At 34.7% G+C, this 12,738-nt stretch overlaps 1 protein-coding gene across 1 annotated transcript; it reads right to left on the reverse strand.

The window, feature by feature from the left end:
• Positions 1–6,932: 6,932 nt before the first annotated feature.
• On the reverse strand, positions 6,933–8,297 carry LOC124355901 (ionotropic receptor 21a-like). The gene has a single exon (XM_046807054.1). The coding sequence runs from the start codon at positions 8,295–8,297 to the stop codon at positions 6,933–6,935; it is 1,365 nt and encodes a 454-aa protein (XP_046663010.1).
• Positions 8,298–12,738: the final 4,441 nt, after the last annotated feature.

Below are 12,738 nucleotides of genomic sequence, written 5' to 3' on the forward strand. Positions count from 1 at the left end.
ACTATTGTGCATAAAATAATGTTATACTTTTAAAGAAACTAATTTTTTTCCATATGACTTACTTAAGACTCTTTGTAAATATCAGGTCTTATCAACACAATCTATCTAAGATCACAAAAATCTCTTATTTTTCAACTACGGTGAAATATAAAAATAAACACACATAAAATATTAACCCTTTTATTTATGCGCTGGGGGCGCTCGTCCGGTTTTTGTTATATTGTAGTTTTAATTATTGACCAAATGCCACTAAACTTTGCATACTGTATCTAGACACTACTACTATTGATACTCAACATGTGATGACGTTATCAGCTGTTTTCAACCTCATTTACGTCCAATCATTCAGTGAGCGTCTTTGGTTGCTGTGGTAATACGGTGTTGCTAGGTTATGTTTTAATGGGAATTATTCGTGCTTTTCTTTTGTTTATTTCAGTTTGCTTATATTATTATTAGTTTTGTGATTATTGTAAATAGATTTGACCATGAGTAAAAGAGGGGGATTCATACTTTGTTCTTCGGCAAACACAAGTGTTAAAAAATTTTAAATTATGTACCCTATATTGTAAATAATTAATTTTAATTTTATGTAAACTACTTTATTATTTCAACAAACAATTTTATACATTGGGCTAAACAACACGTGTAAATAAAGTGATTTTGAATGAAACTGACCAAAATATGTCTTACTGAATTTTACTGTAAATTGTGGACTTTACAAGGTTTTCGATAAAATGCTGTAACTTCACTATTTTTCAAGGGAAGTTCTTCAAATTTGGTGTGTGTGTTAACAATTAAATATAGTACAATTGCCAGTAACTACTTTTTAGTTAAGGCTAATAATTAAGGTACCTTTATATGTTCAAACTATTTTTTTTTAAGTTTTTGTTTTTTTATTTTTTGTTTTTTACAAATATAAATTATATAAATTTGTAAAAAATTTTAATACTCATTTGTTTTAAACACTCCACATTATGACATAAAAAACAACACCTCAATGGATAATTTCCTTCAATAAATAAAAAAGTTATACATTTTAAAAAAATAGTTGTCAAATTATGGAAAAAGGGCCTGGCATTCTTCACATGTACTTTTTGAAAACAGGTTGGCATTTTTCGCATGGTCACTAAAAAAATGTCTGGCATTAAAAGGGTTAATATAGATAATCCATGTGATTCTGAAATGAAAGACAAAATTTATCAAGACAACAATTTTATTATTTATATTACTATCCAGAAGATTTGTGACAAATTTTAAATGTTTCACTTTATTCAGCCAACATAATCATAATAGGCCTACATTTCTTTTCTCTAAGTCTTTTTACTAGTAACCATTAAATTTAAATTTTTTATTTATTTTTTTAATGTGCTTATAATAAAAAATATTGAAAAATCTGTTTGGTGAATGAACTTTAAAATGTTTAACCTTACCATAATTAATTGTCAAACGAAATTTATCTTTAATTTTCTCAAAATTCTATATTTTTTATTTTCTTCTAGTCCATCTATATTCTTTAAATATAAATAGGAATGAATTTGATTATTTATTAAAATACTTCTTTTTATTTAAGAATAGTTTTTCACAAAATGTAAAAATATTTTTCAAGATTGTAAGGTTTTTCAAAAAACTTGTTAGATTTGAAAGATTTTTATCAAACTTTTGGAAATTGGCTTTTAAAATTTCATTAAATTTTATTATTCATTTATTGACTTTTAAAAAATTAAGAAGGGATTTTCTGTAAATTCATATTTTGTATTTTAATAAATTTTATAGATTTTTAAATAGTTCTGAATCTTTTACTGTTTGATTTCTAAGATTCATTTTTTGTACGCAGATGGAAATGTTCTAGAAGTGAAATATTTGTTTATAACATTAACTATTTCTTCTTTACATATTTTCAACAGTTTTGTAGAGACACTATCAAATCCAGCTGAGGTTTTGGTTTTTAGTGGTCGGATTAGTTATCTACCTCTTCTAGGAATGTAGGTTGTAGTATTAAGTTTGGAATATTTGGATTTGCATTTGGTAGTATTCTTTGGCCACTTGCTTGGTTTTGATTATTGTATCTTCAACTATGTTTATAAAAAAATTGTCGAAAGTTCTACAATTTTTACTGGGTTACTTATGAGTTCTCCCTGTATATCTAATGCTATGGGCAGCGGCTTATGCTCTTTTGGCTTCCTCTCTGAATTGATGATTTGCCATATTGCCTTTGATTACTTATCTGCCAATGTTATCTTGGCGCCTCAAATGTTTCAATCGAAGCTCATATTCTTGTTTTAATTGAGCTGCATTATTTTTGTTGATCTCACTTCCAGTTTTATTTTTAAGTCTTGAGCTTCAATGTACATTATCAAGTGCGTTGCTATGGGGTCAGTTAGAATTTGCTTATTTCATTTTGTTTTTATTCTCATTTTTGTTTTTAGGACGTCATATCTATTGCATTAGAAAGAATACTGCCAAAACTGTTGTAAGTCTTCTCTGCATTGGTTGAACTGTAGACTGATGTCCAGTTTTGCTGTTGAAGGAGAGCTTTTAACTTATGCAAGTTTTTTGTACTCATGTTTCTGCGTTCAACAGATCGTGGTGGGGGTAAGTGGTTGTCCAAGTTAATGGTACAGAGCCTGTGTGGTCTTGCTGTGTAGAACCTTAATATGGAGCTCTTCTAGCTGCAGATTAGTGCATGCACAGTCTATGGATGTTCTGGAGGTTGGTGTGATTCTACTGTATGGGAGGTCTAATCTCTGGATATTGTAGCTGGTCAGAATTATTGTAGCTGTGTGTTGTGTATTGTATTATTGGTATTGTAGCTACACAATAGAGTGTAGTCATACTTTCATACTTTTTTGTTTTGCTAGCAATATTGATGTAACTCATGATTACTACTGATTTGTTAGTTGATAAATTTTTAAATACTTCAGATACAACATACAGACCTGTCTTTAAGTTTCCTTTAGTTCTATAAATCCCAACTAGGTAGAAACTGAACATGCCAAGATCAATATTAGCAATTGCTACTTCACATACCATTTCCATACTGTATTTGTGTCAATTATTTTAATTTGACATGTCAATCCATCGTTTGTGAATATAGCAAACCATCCCTTCTGATGGTGTTTTCTAGCTGTTTGTCTGCTACCTGTTGTTCATTTGGTGGTGAAGGGTTGGAAGTTGACGGCAGTGTGTTGGCTATGACGTCGCACCAGGCTTGGTGAATTTTAGTAATTAGTGCTTAAAAGAACATTTTTTCATGCAGTAGAAAAATATATGAATGTTTGTCTTTTTACTATGAAATATTAAAGTTTTGTGTTGTAGTAAGAATAATTCCATGAAATATATTGTTTTTGATTCCTATCTTAAATAGGTCAAAATATCTACTGGAATTATTAGGTCCTAAGTTCTTGAAATAAATATATATTCTTGTACTTTTTATAGTGGAATGGACTTACAGTAACTCCAGGTAAGTGTTTGCATGAATGAGTAAATATCTGCTGTTTTAGAACACAAACTGGGAACCCACTTCACTTTGACTGTAGTCAGTCAGCCATTAAAAGTGCATCACTGAAAGAGCTAAAGGCTATCCCAAATATTGAGTTTGAGAAGTGTTTCAAGAATTACAAGAAGCGCTGTCACAAGTGAATAGTGGGGACTATTTAGAAGGTGACAACATTAATGTAGACAAACAAGTATGTTTTCAAAATTGAACATTCCCATTACCTTTTGAACATACCTTGTATGTATGTAGTTATATAATGATTTAGACTGATACATAAACAACTAGCACGGCTTTTTGCTGTGTAAACAATTTTCAATAAGTAATATATTAGTCTAGCCATTATGTTGAGTTTTATAAATCCAATTGGCTTTTTATTATCCATTATTAGCTTTAAACACTTTCTGGAATTATATTGACTTCACTTACATTTTATGAAGTAAATGAATAAGCATTACATTATAGAACTCCTTTAGTGATGAATGTTTAAAAATATTAATCAGAAATTATACATGTTGTATCTAGAAGTGGTGCCATACCATTATCAGCAATTATTACTAATGGATAGGAAAATCAGCACACTTGAAAACTTCCTTCGAGGGTTTCTTTATGATTTGAAATAAACACATCAAAGAACACATAATTAGACATTTTTTATTGCACTGCAATCTTATTTAACCAATAGAGAGCATTCCAGTCGACCCAATGGAAAATACTATACTTTGTAATACAGTAGAACCCCTCATATCCGGCCTCGGTTTTACTGCACCTCGGTTTATCCGGCCACTTCCCGGAAGCCAATATCGAAATTTATTTACCACGGCTTGCAGACGCGCAGTTGCACGCACTAGTCTCCCACGACTCTTGCGTTATTTTTGTGTATCTATTTGTTTACATTTTCCTGTGTTGTCCTCAGTTGAGCTAATAGGTTTAACCTGTAAACAGTTCGTTGATTATTTCCAGTGCGGTTAGTACAGTACAGTACAATTGTTTTGTTTCGTCAAGTGCTGTGTACTGTAGGTTGGTTTATCCAGCCGAATCGTTATCCGGCCAGGGGCTCGGTCCCGTGGTGGCCGGATATGAGGGGTTCTACTGTACAAAATAAAGTAGAATTCAGATTAAGTTACATTGGTTCTTTTGATTGAAAATATGGGTAGCTCTCATGCTGAGGCGCGTCAACCTTGCTACTCATGTACCAACCCAACATGATTTCTAGACAGAAATTCCTAAGTTGGTTTCTTCCACGAACTAAAGAAGCACATCAACCAGTTGCTCCGGTTGATGTGACACACTGCAGAGATTGAGCTTCCATCAGTTCCCTTCTCTTTGATGCCAGCGCTACACAGTCAAAGAGGATATACTCAGCAGTTTTTTTCTTGGCCGTAAAGACGTTATAAGGGTTCATCGTTATAGAGCCCCATCTTAGTCAAATGTGAAACCCCTTTATTGTTCAAGTTTTTACTGTGCCAGATGGTCCTTTTAATTTTGCCGTGCTAAACTATAATTTTTGCTGCCCTACAAACCTTCAACATGTAACATCTTGAACCATCATGTAACCAGTCAGTTATTTCTCTTATCTTGTTTAGTTTGTACCTCTGATCCACTTCAGCATTGTTTTTATAACCGAAAAACCAGTCAGTTATTTCTCTTATCTTGTTTAGTTTGTCCCTATGATCCACTTCAGCACTGTTTTTATAACCGACAAACCAGTCAGTTATTTCTCTATCTTGTTTAGTTTGTACCTCTGATCCACTTATGTGCAGTTTGTCCCTCTGATCCACTTCAGCACTGTTTTTATAACCGACAAACCAGTCAGTTATTTCTCTTATCTTGTTTAGTTTGTACCTCTGATCCACTTCAGCACTGTTTTTATAACCGACAAACCAGTCAGTTATTTCTCTTATCTTGCTTAGTTTGTCCCTCTATGATCCACTTCAGCACTGTTTTTATAACCGACAAACCAGTCAGTTATTTCTCTTATCTTGTTTAGTTTGTACCTCTGATCCACTTCAGCACTGTTTTTATAACCGACAAACCAGTCAGTTATTTCTCTTATCTTGTTTAGTTTGTCCCTCTGATCCACTTCAGCACTGTTTTTATAAACGACAAACCAGTCAGTTATTTCTCTTATCTTGTTTAGTTTGTACCTCTGATCCACTTCAGCACTGTTTTTATAACCGACAAACCAATCAGTTATTTCTCTTATTTTGTTTAGTTTGTCCCTCTGATCCACTTCAGCACTGTTTTTATAACCGACAAACCAGTCAGTTATTTCTCTTATCTTGTTTAGTTTGTCCCTATGATCCACTTCAGCACTGTTTTTATAAACGACAAACCAGTCAGTTATTTCTCTTATCTTGTTTAGTTTGTCCCTCTGATCCACTTCAGCACTGTTTTTATAACTGACTAACAGTGAGTCAGTTACACCCTGCCGCTCCACCCACTGGAAAAAGGGACAAAAAGCCACCCAGTGAGTTGTAGGGACAAGGGACAATAGAACGGTTGAAGACCTAATATGCTGCTCCTGGTTGATCAGAGATATTTTGAAGTTTAACTTGTCAATTATAATGGACAAGAAATAAGAGATTTTAGCATGAAACTCGGTCAAGATACGTCAATTGAATAAAATCATACAATGGCATTATGATTGCCTTACAGACTAATGTAACAGTTAATATAAATTAATATGCTTATTTAACTTATAAGCAAGCAAAATTCCAGATTTTGGTTAGCCACTACTTAGTAGAAGGATGAGATAACAGTTTTTGTTAACTGTTAGATTTTATTTTTGGGTTGGCTTTTCGTAATAAATGAGGTAAAACAAAAATACTTAAACAAATTTCAAGTAGTTCAGTGAATATCTACTAAACATGTTTACCCTCAGTACTAAAGAAACTAAAGTTGCGAGAGAAGTGGATTTATTTTCATCCATGTAAGGACTTGTTCTATAAATATATTGGTGCTGGAAATATGTGTTTGATAATATATTTTTTTATTTTTATAATTGAATCAAGATTCTTTTACATACTAAAATTTTTATGTATACTAGCTATGGGACATACTATAAATAGGACTGTTCGAATTAAAAAGATAATGGACTAAACACATAATCTCAGCCTAAAATATCTTTTGATGAAAATTTAAAAAAAGTCTCTTTAAGCTTGTAATGTACACACATAGGATAAGTAATTAAGTCAAACCAAAATGCTTCCGCTAAACAGTCATAGCTTACCTACTATAATAACTACCAATTTACCTAATTTATGCAACTGTTATTGTTTATTAACCATTCATTGCGTAAAATAATGTTTATGTTGAGTCATGACCAAAGTACATTTTATGAAGATTATTTCAGTTTAAATATAAAAAATAGCTATTTTCTCTATATTTGACCTATTTCTTGAAAACAGGTCAACAAAGCAAAATATTTATCTAAATTTTACTTAGTGAATGGAATTTTATACCCTTCAGCTATCAATTGAGTCATGAGATCAGGGGGAGGGAAAATCCACCGATAAGTTACAACTTCAGCAATGAAAACAGCAACTGATAACATCAATCCAGATATAAGAAGAAGGAATGCACCTTGCATCTGCTGCAGATATAGTTTTGGCTCCAGCTGGAAACTATCTCGCTTGTTCCGCTGCTTTGCCTCACTTTCCCACCGGCTAAGGATGCCTGCCTCAAACAGGCGGTGGATGATCCCTGAGAGTGGTTCCAAGAGAGGAGATACCCTGGGTACGATCATGGGTGATGATGGAGACTTAATCACACACGATGGCTGGAGATAGCTGGTTGGCATATTGCGAGCCTTCAGCTTCTCGTTGGAGTAGGCCAGCAGACTTTTGGTGGAGAAAACAGCCAAGTTCCTATCAGTGACTACTTTTTCAATTACAGGCAGAAAATTCCCAGGAGGAAGTACTTCGAATCTCTTCAAGAGCGATCTGATCACATCACTGGTGTTGATGGAGGCGTTTAACACGTGAAACATCTGTGGTGCACCAGTAATACCAAAGCTTGTCTTCAGCAAATCAGCTGGGTTTTCAATGTTGCCGACCTTAGTTGGGACGGTGGCAAAACTTCCTAACTGGGCATTGTAGGCAGCACCCAACACAAGACAATAGAAAAGCCAAGGAGCAAGAAAAACTCTTAAGACATTAGAGTGAGGTTTCTCTTCAACTGAGGCTCCCAGAAACGTAAAGTAAACAAAGAAACTCAAGAATCCCCACTCTTTAAAATTGTTATCCTCATTGAAAGCCAAATATGTGAGGAAATAAAAGACAGGTATCACTGAAATTAAGAAACAAATGATGAGAACCCAGGTGATCCATGAGAATTCCCCAACATAAGTTGTCCACATGGAGGGTCCTACTCCTGCATTTGGAGGCACAGCCCATGTAAAGCAATCCATATTAGTTTCCATCACAAATGAGATTTTAGGATGAAAATCAAGCAGTCTACTAAAGATTCCAAATGCAATGTCAACTTTCTTGGATCCTACATCGATTGATAGTGTAGATGAATCGTTAGCAAAAACTGGGTCATAGTTTGAAGTAACGTCGACAACTCTGGAAATGACAGGAGTAAAGTTCATTTTAATGGCAATTGTTTCAAATAAAAGTCCACCGATTCCACTCAGGTTATAAGTCTTGTTTTTTGTTTCTTCTATGACAGAGTCAGGAGGTCTATGAGCCCCTGCACACTTGAGAGGGCATCCGTGTAAATTGTAAACCTTATTTTTCCTGCTGAACAAGTCTGTATTTCGTGTAAATCGGTTTAAAGCATTGCTCCAAGTATCAATCATTATCGGAGCACCCGAGTCGGCACATTGAGTTTTGGTGTAAGGAAAATAAGAGTAAACACTAAGCCCTCCATATTTCATCTGGACTAAAGCGATGACATCTAATATTTCATAACTCCAAAACTCTTGAAAAATAGATCTTATGTATAAACTACTTGAATCAGGAAGTAGCCATATCAGCAGAAATCTGGAGTTATCAAAGAAGATTAGGCGTTCCAAAATCTTTGAGTAAAATTTGTTTTTCTGCGCCAGAAATATAAAAAATCCTTCCTGATGAGTCAAATTTAATGGACTCAATATTTCTCTGGGTTCATCGATCACCGTCAGCAAACTATTCATGAAATCTGATTCATCCATGTCCTCTGTAATGAAAATGAAGTTTCGCTTTTCTCCATAAGTTTTTGTAATATTCCAGATGCATTTGTGAAGGTCTACATAGTTTGGTTCTTCAGGAAGCAATATATCACTTTTAACCGAATGAAAAATATTTATACAAAAACAAACCTTAATTGTTATAAATATACACTTCAACATACTGATCCTCAGACTGGAACTGACTAAATGGAACTGTCCGACTTAAACGGACTTTACACATTTCTCTTCATAATAGCAGATAATGAGTCACTACACAGTCAGTCAACAATGCAAGCTCTATCAAACTGAAGTAGCTCAGTATTATTAAGTCTCAGCAAATGTTTGATAAGCAATCTTCCACTGGAAAGTCTTGTGTAGTCTCTGTGGGCTGTATACCCAATATAAAAGTTTAGCTCTTGAAAAAATTAAAGAAATATTATGTACTTACTGAGAACTATTTTTAGTGATGATATAACATTTATCAAGCATGCTAAATAACTTACTCTTAAGTCCCTGTGCATTTTCTTGAAAACAAATTATTGATGAAATATTAATTTTGTCCATGTAACATTTTTATCCAACACAAATGTTATAGTTTAGATTGATAATGAAATTGTGTCATAAAATTAAAGGGAATTATGTTTTCTTCTAATAATGGTAAAACTTTTATCCACAAAATCCCTAGCCAAAAAAATGTATGGATAAATTCTTTTATCTACAAATGAATTCTTAGTAATTTTTTTAGGTTTAATTTTTGTTACTTTGTGTGTAAATTAGAAATAAACTCTTATCAATCAATCAATCCATTCAATAAAAACATGATTTTTTAGCCAAAAAACAAATTTATAAAAATTATGGGTACTTGACAACTTAATGAATTTGTTGTGTATTTATTGGTATATAAAGCTAACTCAAAAATGTTTACAATTACTCAGATGAACTTCACAAAAGAAATTAACAAAGCTATAAACTTACATTGAATTTCAGAACAGCGTTGGCACATTCAATTTTGGTAACTAAGAGAATTAGTATTAAAATCATCCATTTTACACAAGAAGGATAATCTAAAAAATCTATATGCGTTAGATACTGGGGTTTTTGCACTCCCCACCTTATAAGAGTGGTTTCAGTGCGCTGTAGCCCATTGAAGAAGCTCAACGTATCAGTCCCCCTGAGATACCACGTGATCCTCTTGGAAAAGGGAGCCCAAAATTAAAAAAACAGTAAGAGACATAAGGCCAGAAAACATTGCTCACCTCAACATTTCCCTTTCTAACGAAAGATGGGATTTTCTAAATTAATTTCAACCTGTAGAGCAGCAATTTAAATTGTTTAACGACACTCTAATTTCCACATTAACTCTGCTGCCCTACAAAAACTATCAATGTTTGCGCACAAATTAAAAAAAACAACATGAAATTTTAGTTTCTAGAGAGAAACTAAATTCTTCTCCAAAGTTTATAAAAACACTTCAAGTGAACAATTCAAAATTTTTTTCAAAAATTATAAAAAAATATACAGGAAAGTGATCCAAGCCGCAAAAGCATATGATGTCTCAAAATCCATTCTCTCTTCCACAAACGTTTCAAAAACAATTTGGGGCATCATTAACAATAAAACAAAAGCTCACAAAAAAAAAATTGGGGATAGGCTTGTGGAGGATGAAACAGAGATTGCCAATCAGTTCAATGGATTTTTCGCATCCGTTGCTGGTGGGCAGGGTCCTCGGCCATCTGAACCCCAAGTACGCCCCTCAATCACTAACTACCGGCCTGTCTCAATTTTGCCAGTGCTGAGCAAAATTTTTCAAAGCTTTTTCTTATAAGAATGCTTCGGTTTTTGGACAAATGCAATCAGCTCTCAAGTGAACAATTTGGATTCAGGAAGGGCAAATCGACAACAGACGCAGTCGTGAGTCTTGTAGATATGATTGTAGAGGGGATTGAATGTCGTAACCACTCAATGAGTGTGTTCTTAGACCTGTCCAAAGCATTTAACTGCATTGACCACGGTACACTGCTTGACAAACTTGAGTCTCACGGTATTCGAGGCGATGGCTTAGTTCGTTTTTAACTCACCGATCCCAAGTTGTTCAGATATCTAGCAAGTCATCCAAACAAATAGAACTGAGTTACGGAGTCCCTCAGGGATCCATCCTCAGTCCTGTGCTTTTCCTGCTTTACGTCGATGATCTAAAATCATCGCTTCTACATGGAAAATTAGTGCAATTTGCCGATGATACGACTCTCTTTTTCAATGCAACATCAAGTGAAGTGTTGGAACAACAGGCTTTAGTTGATATCAACAACTGTGTCCAATACTTTCACAGCCTCAATCCTACAACAAACTCTTCAAAAACCAACGTTTTGAAATTTGCCTTGCGCACCGCAGGCAACCAGTGTGGGCCTGCCAATTTGTTAGATGACTCCACACTGGAAGAAGTCAGCTCTTCAAAATTCCTAGGAATGCACCTTGATCGAGGGCTGACTTTGAATGAGCATATTGATTATGTTTGCGCCAAAGTCTGCTCAGGAATTTTTGTTCTGAGATCTTTAGCCAAATACTGCCCGAGTCAGGTACTGATTACGGCGTATTATGGACTGATTTACCCCCATCTGGCTTACAGTGTGGTCCTTTAGGGAAGTTGCGCAAACACACATTTTCAAAGAGCATTCAGACTTCAAAAAAAAGCAATTTGATTATTCAAATTGCGATTATTCGCCAAAAACAAATTTAGAGAGTCGTGCAGGGAAGCTTTCAAGAAATTGCAGCTGTTGACTCTGCCGTGCCTCTACATTTTGGAAACAACTTTTTTTGTATGAGTACCTGTAAATGTGCCTTAACCAGAGGCCGAGACATACACATGTATGAGACACGACACGTGGGAGAGCTAACTACCAAACTGGGAGACACAGAACGGTGGTTTATGAACGCCTGCCCTCGCAGGCAGGTGTTCATTTCCTCAATAGACTGCCCAATTCAATTAAAGATGCCCCAACGCCTAAGGCGTTAAAGACTCGCCTTAAACGCCTCTTGGTGTCACAAGCATTCTATAATGCAGGTGAGTTTTTGGCATTCGACTGGGAGACCACCCAATCAGAAGACTGACTCCGCTGTACTAAGTGGGTAGTATTGGCGATGGATGAAAGAGGCGTAACTGTAAAATTGTATGTGTGAGTGTGTATTGTTGTATGAATGTTAGAAAATTAAAAAAAACCATGACGTTTGCCATACAATGTAAATATTGTCTTCGCAATAAAAAAGATTTGATTTGATCCTTAAACAGTGATCCTCAAAGGCTTGTACCTTCTTTCTCTCAAGCTCACCTCAGTCGAAAATCACATGCTCAGCACTCATCTCATGCTACCCACATGTCTTACAAACAGGTTCCCCTTGAAGACACTCTTCCTGTGATGGTGCTTTCTCAGATAACAGTGCCCTGTAACAAGCCATGTTATCTGTAGCAAAACATCTCTCACCAGCTGAAATCCCTCAGAGGCACCCTCTCTGGAAGAAGAGTATAAAACATGCTCAATCGTTCTGAGCTATGGACGAGTTGTGCCCCGTAGGTTTTGATGCTTAGTCCTTTGACCAAGAAGTGATTGCCTGACGTGTATCTCCTGGATATCTTACAGAATGACTCAGACCCCAAGAGTGAAGATTAATGGTGCCTTATTTTCCAATTTATCAGTGGCTTCATTACATCTATTTCCAATGTGGCTTGGGACCCAGCAAAAAGTGAGATTATTCAGTGCATCATATATTGTAAAATATAATAAATGATTTATGAAACATATCGAACCTTAACTCTGTGGCCGTTTAAATCGAAATTAACATATAGCCACATTAGAATATCAAATTATATCTTGATCGGTAAAAAATCCTCTAGGGACTAGAGAACTATTTAAAGATGTTGCATGACAATTATAGTCATCTGTTGATGATAAAAAACACAATCACTGATAATTTAAAATACAACTAAACAGAAAACAATAACACAAAACCAAACCTTTGCAATATAGCAATAGTGATATATGCTACTGGATGAATGGTCTATAATTTGCAGTATATGTGCACATCGCCTGATGTT

Source organism: Homalodisca vitripennis, chromosome 2, assembly GCF_021130785.1.
Source record: "Homalodisca vitripennis isolate AUS2020 chromosome 2, UT_GWSS_2.1, whole genome shotgun sequence".
Taxonomy (NCBI): domain Eukaryota; kingdom Metazoa; phylum Arthropoda; class Insecta; order Hemiptera; family Cicadellidae; genus Homalodisca; species Homalodisca vitripennis.

Excerpts from the sequence above, each read along its gene's own strand:
- LOC124355901 (XM_046807054.1), bottom strand. The coding sequence starts at position 8,297 with ATGATTGATACTTGGAGCAATGCTTTAAACCGATTTACACGAAATACA.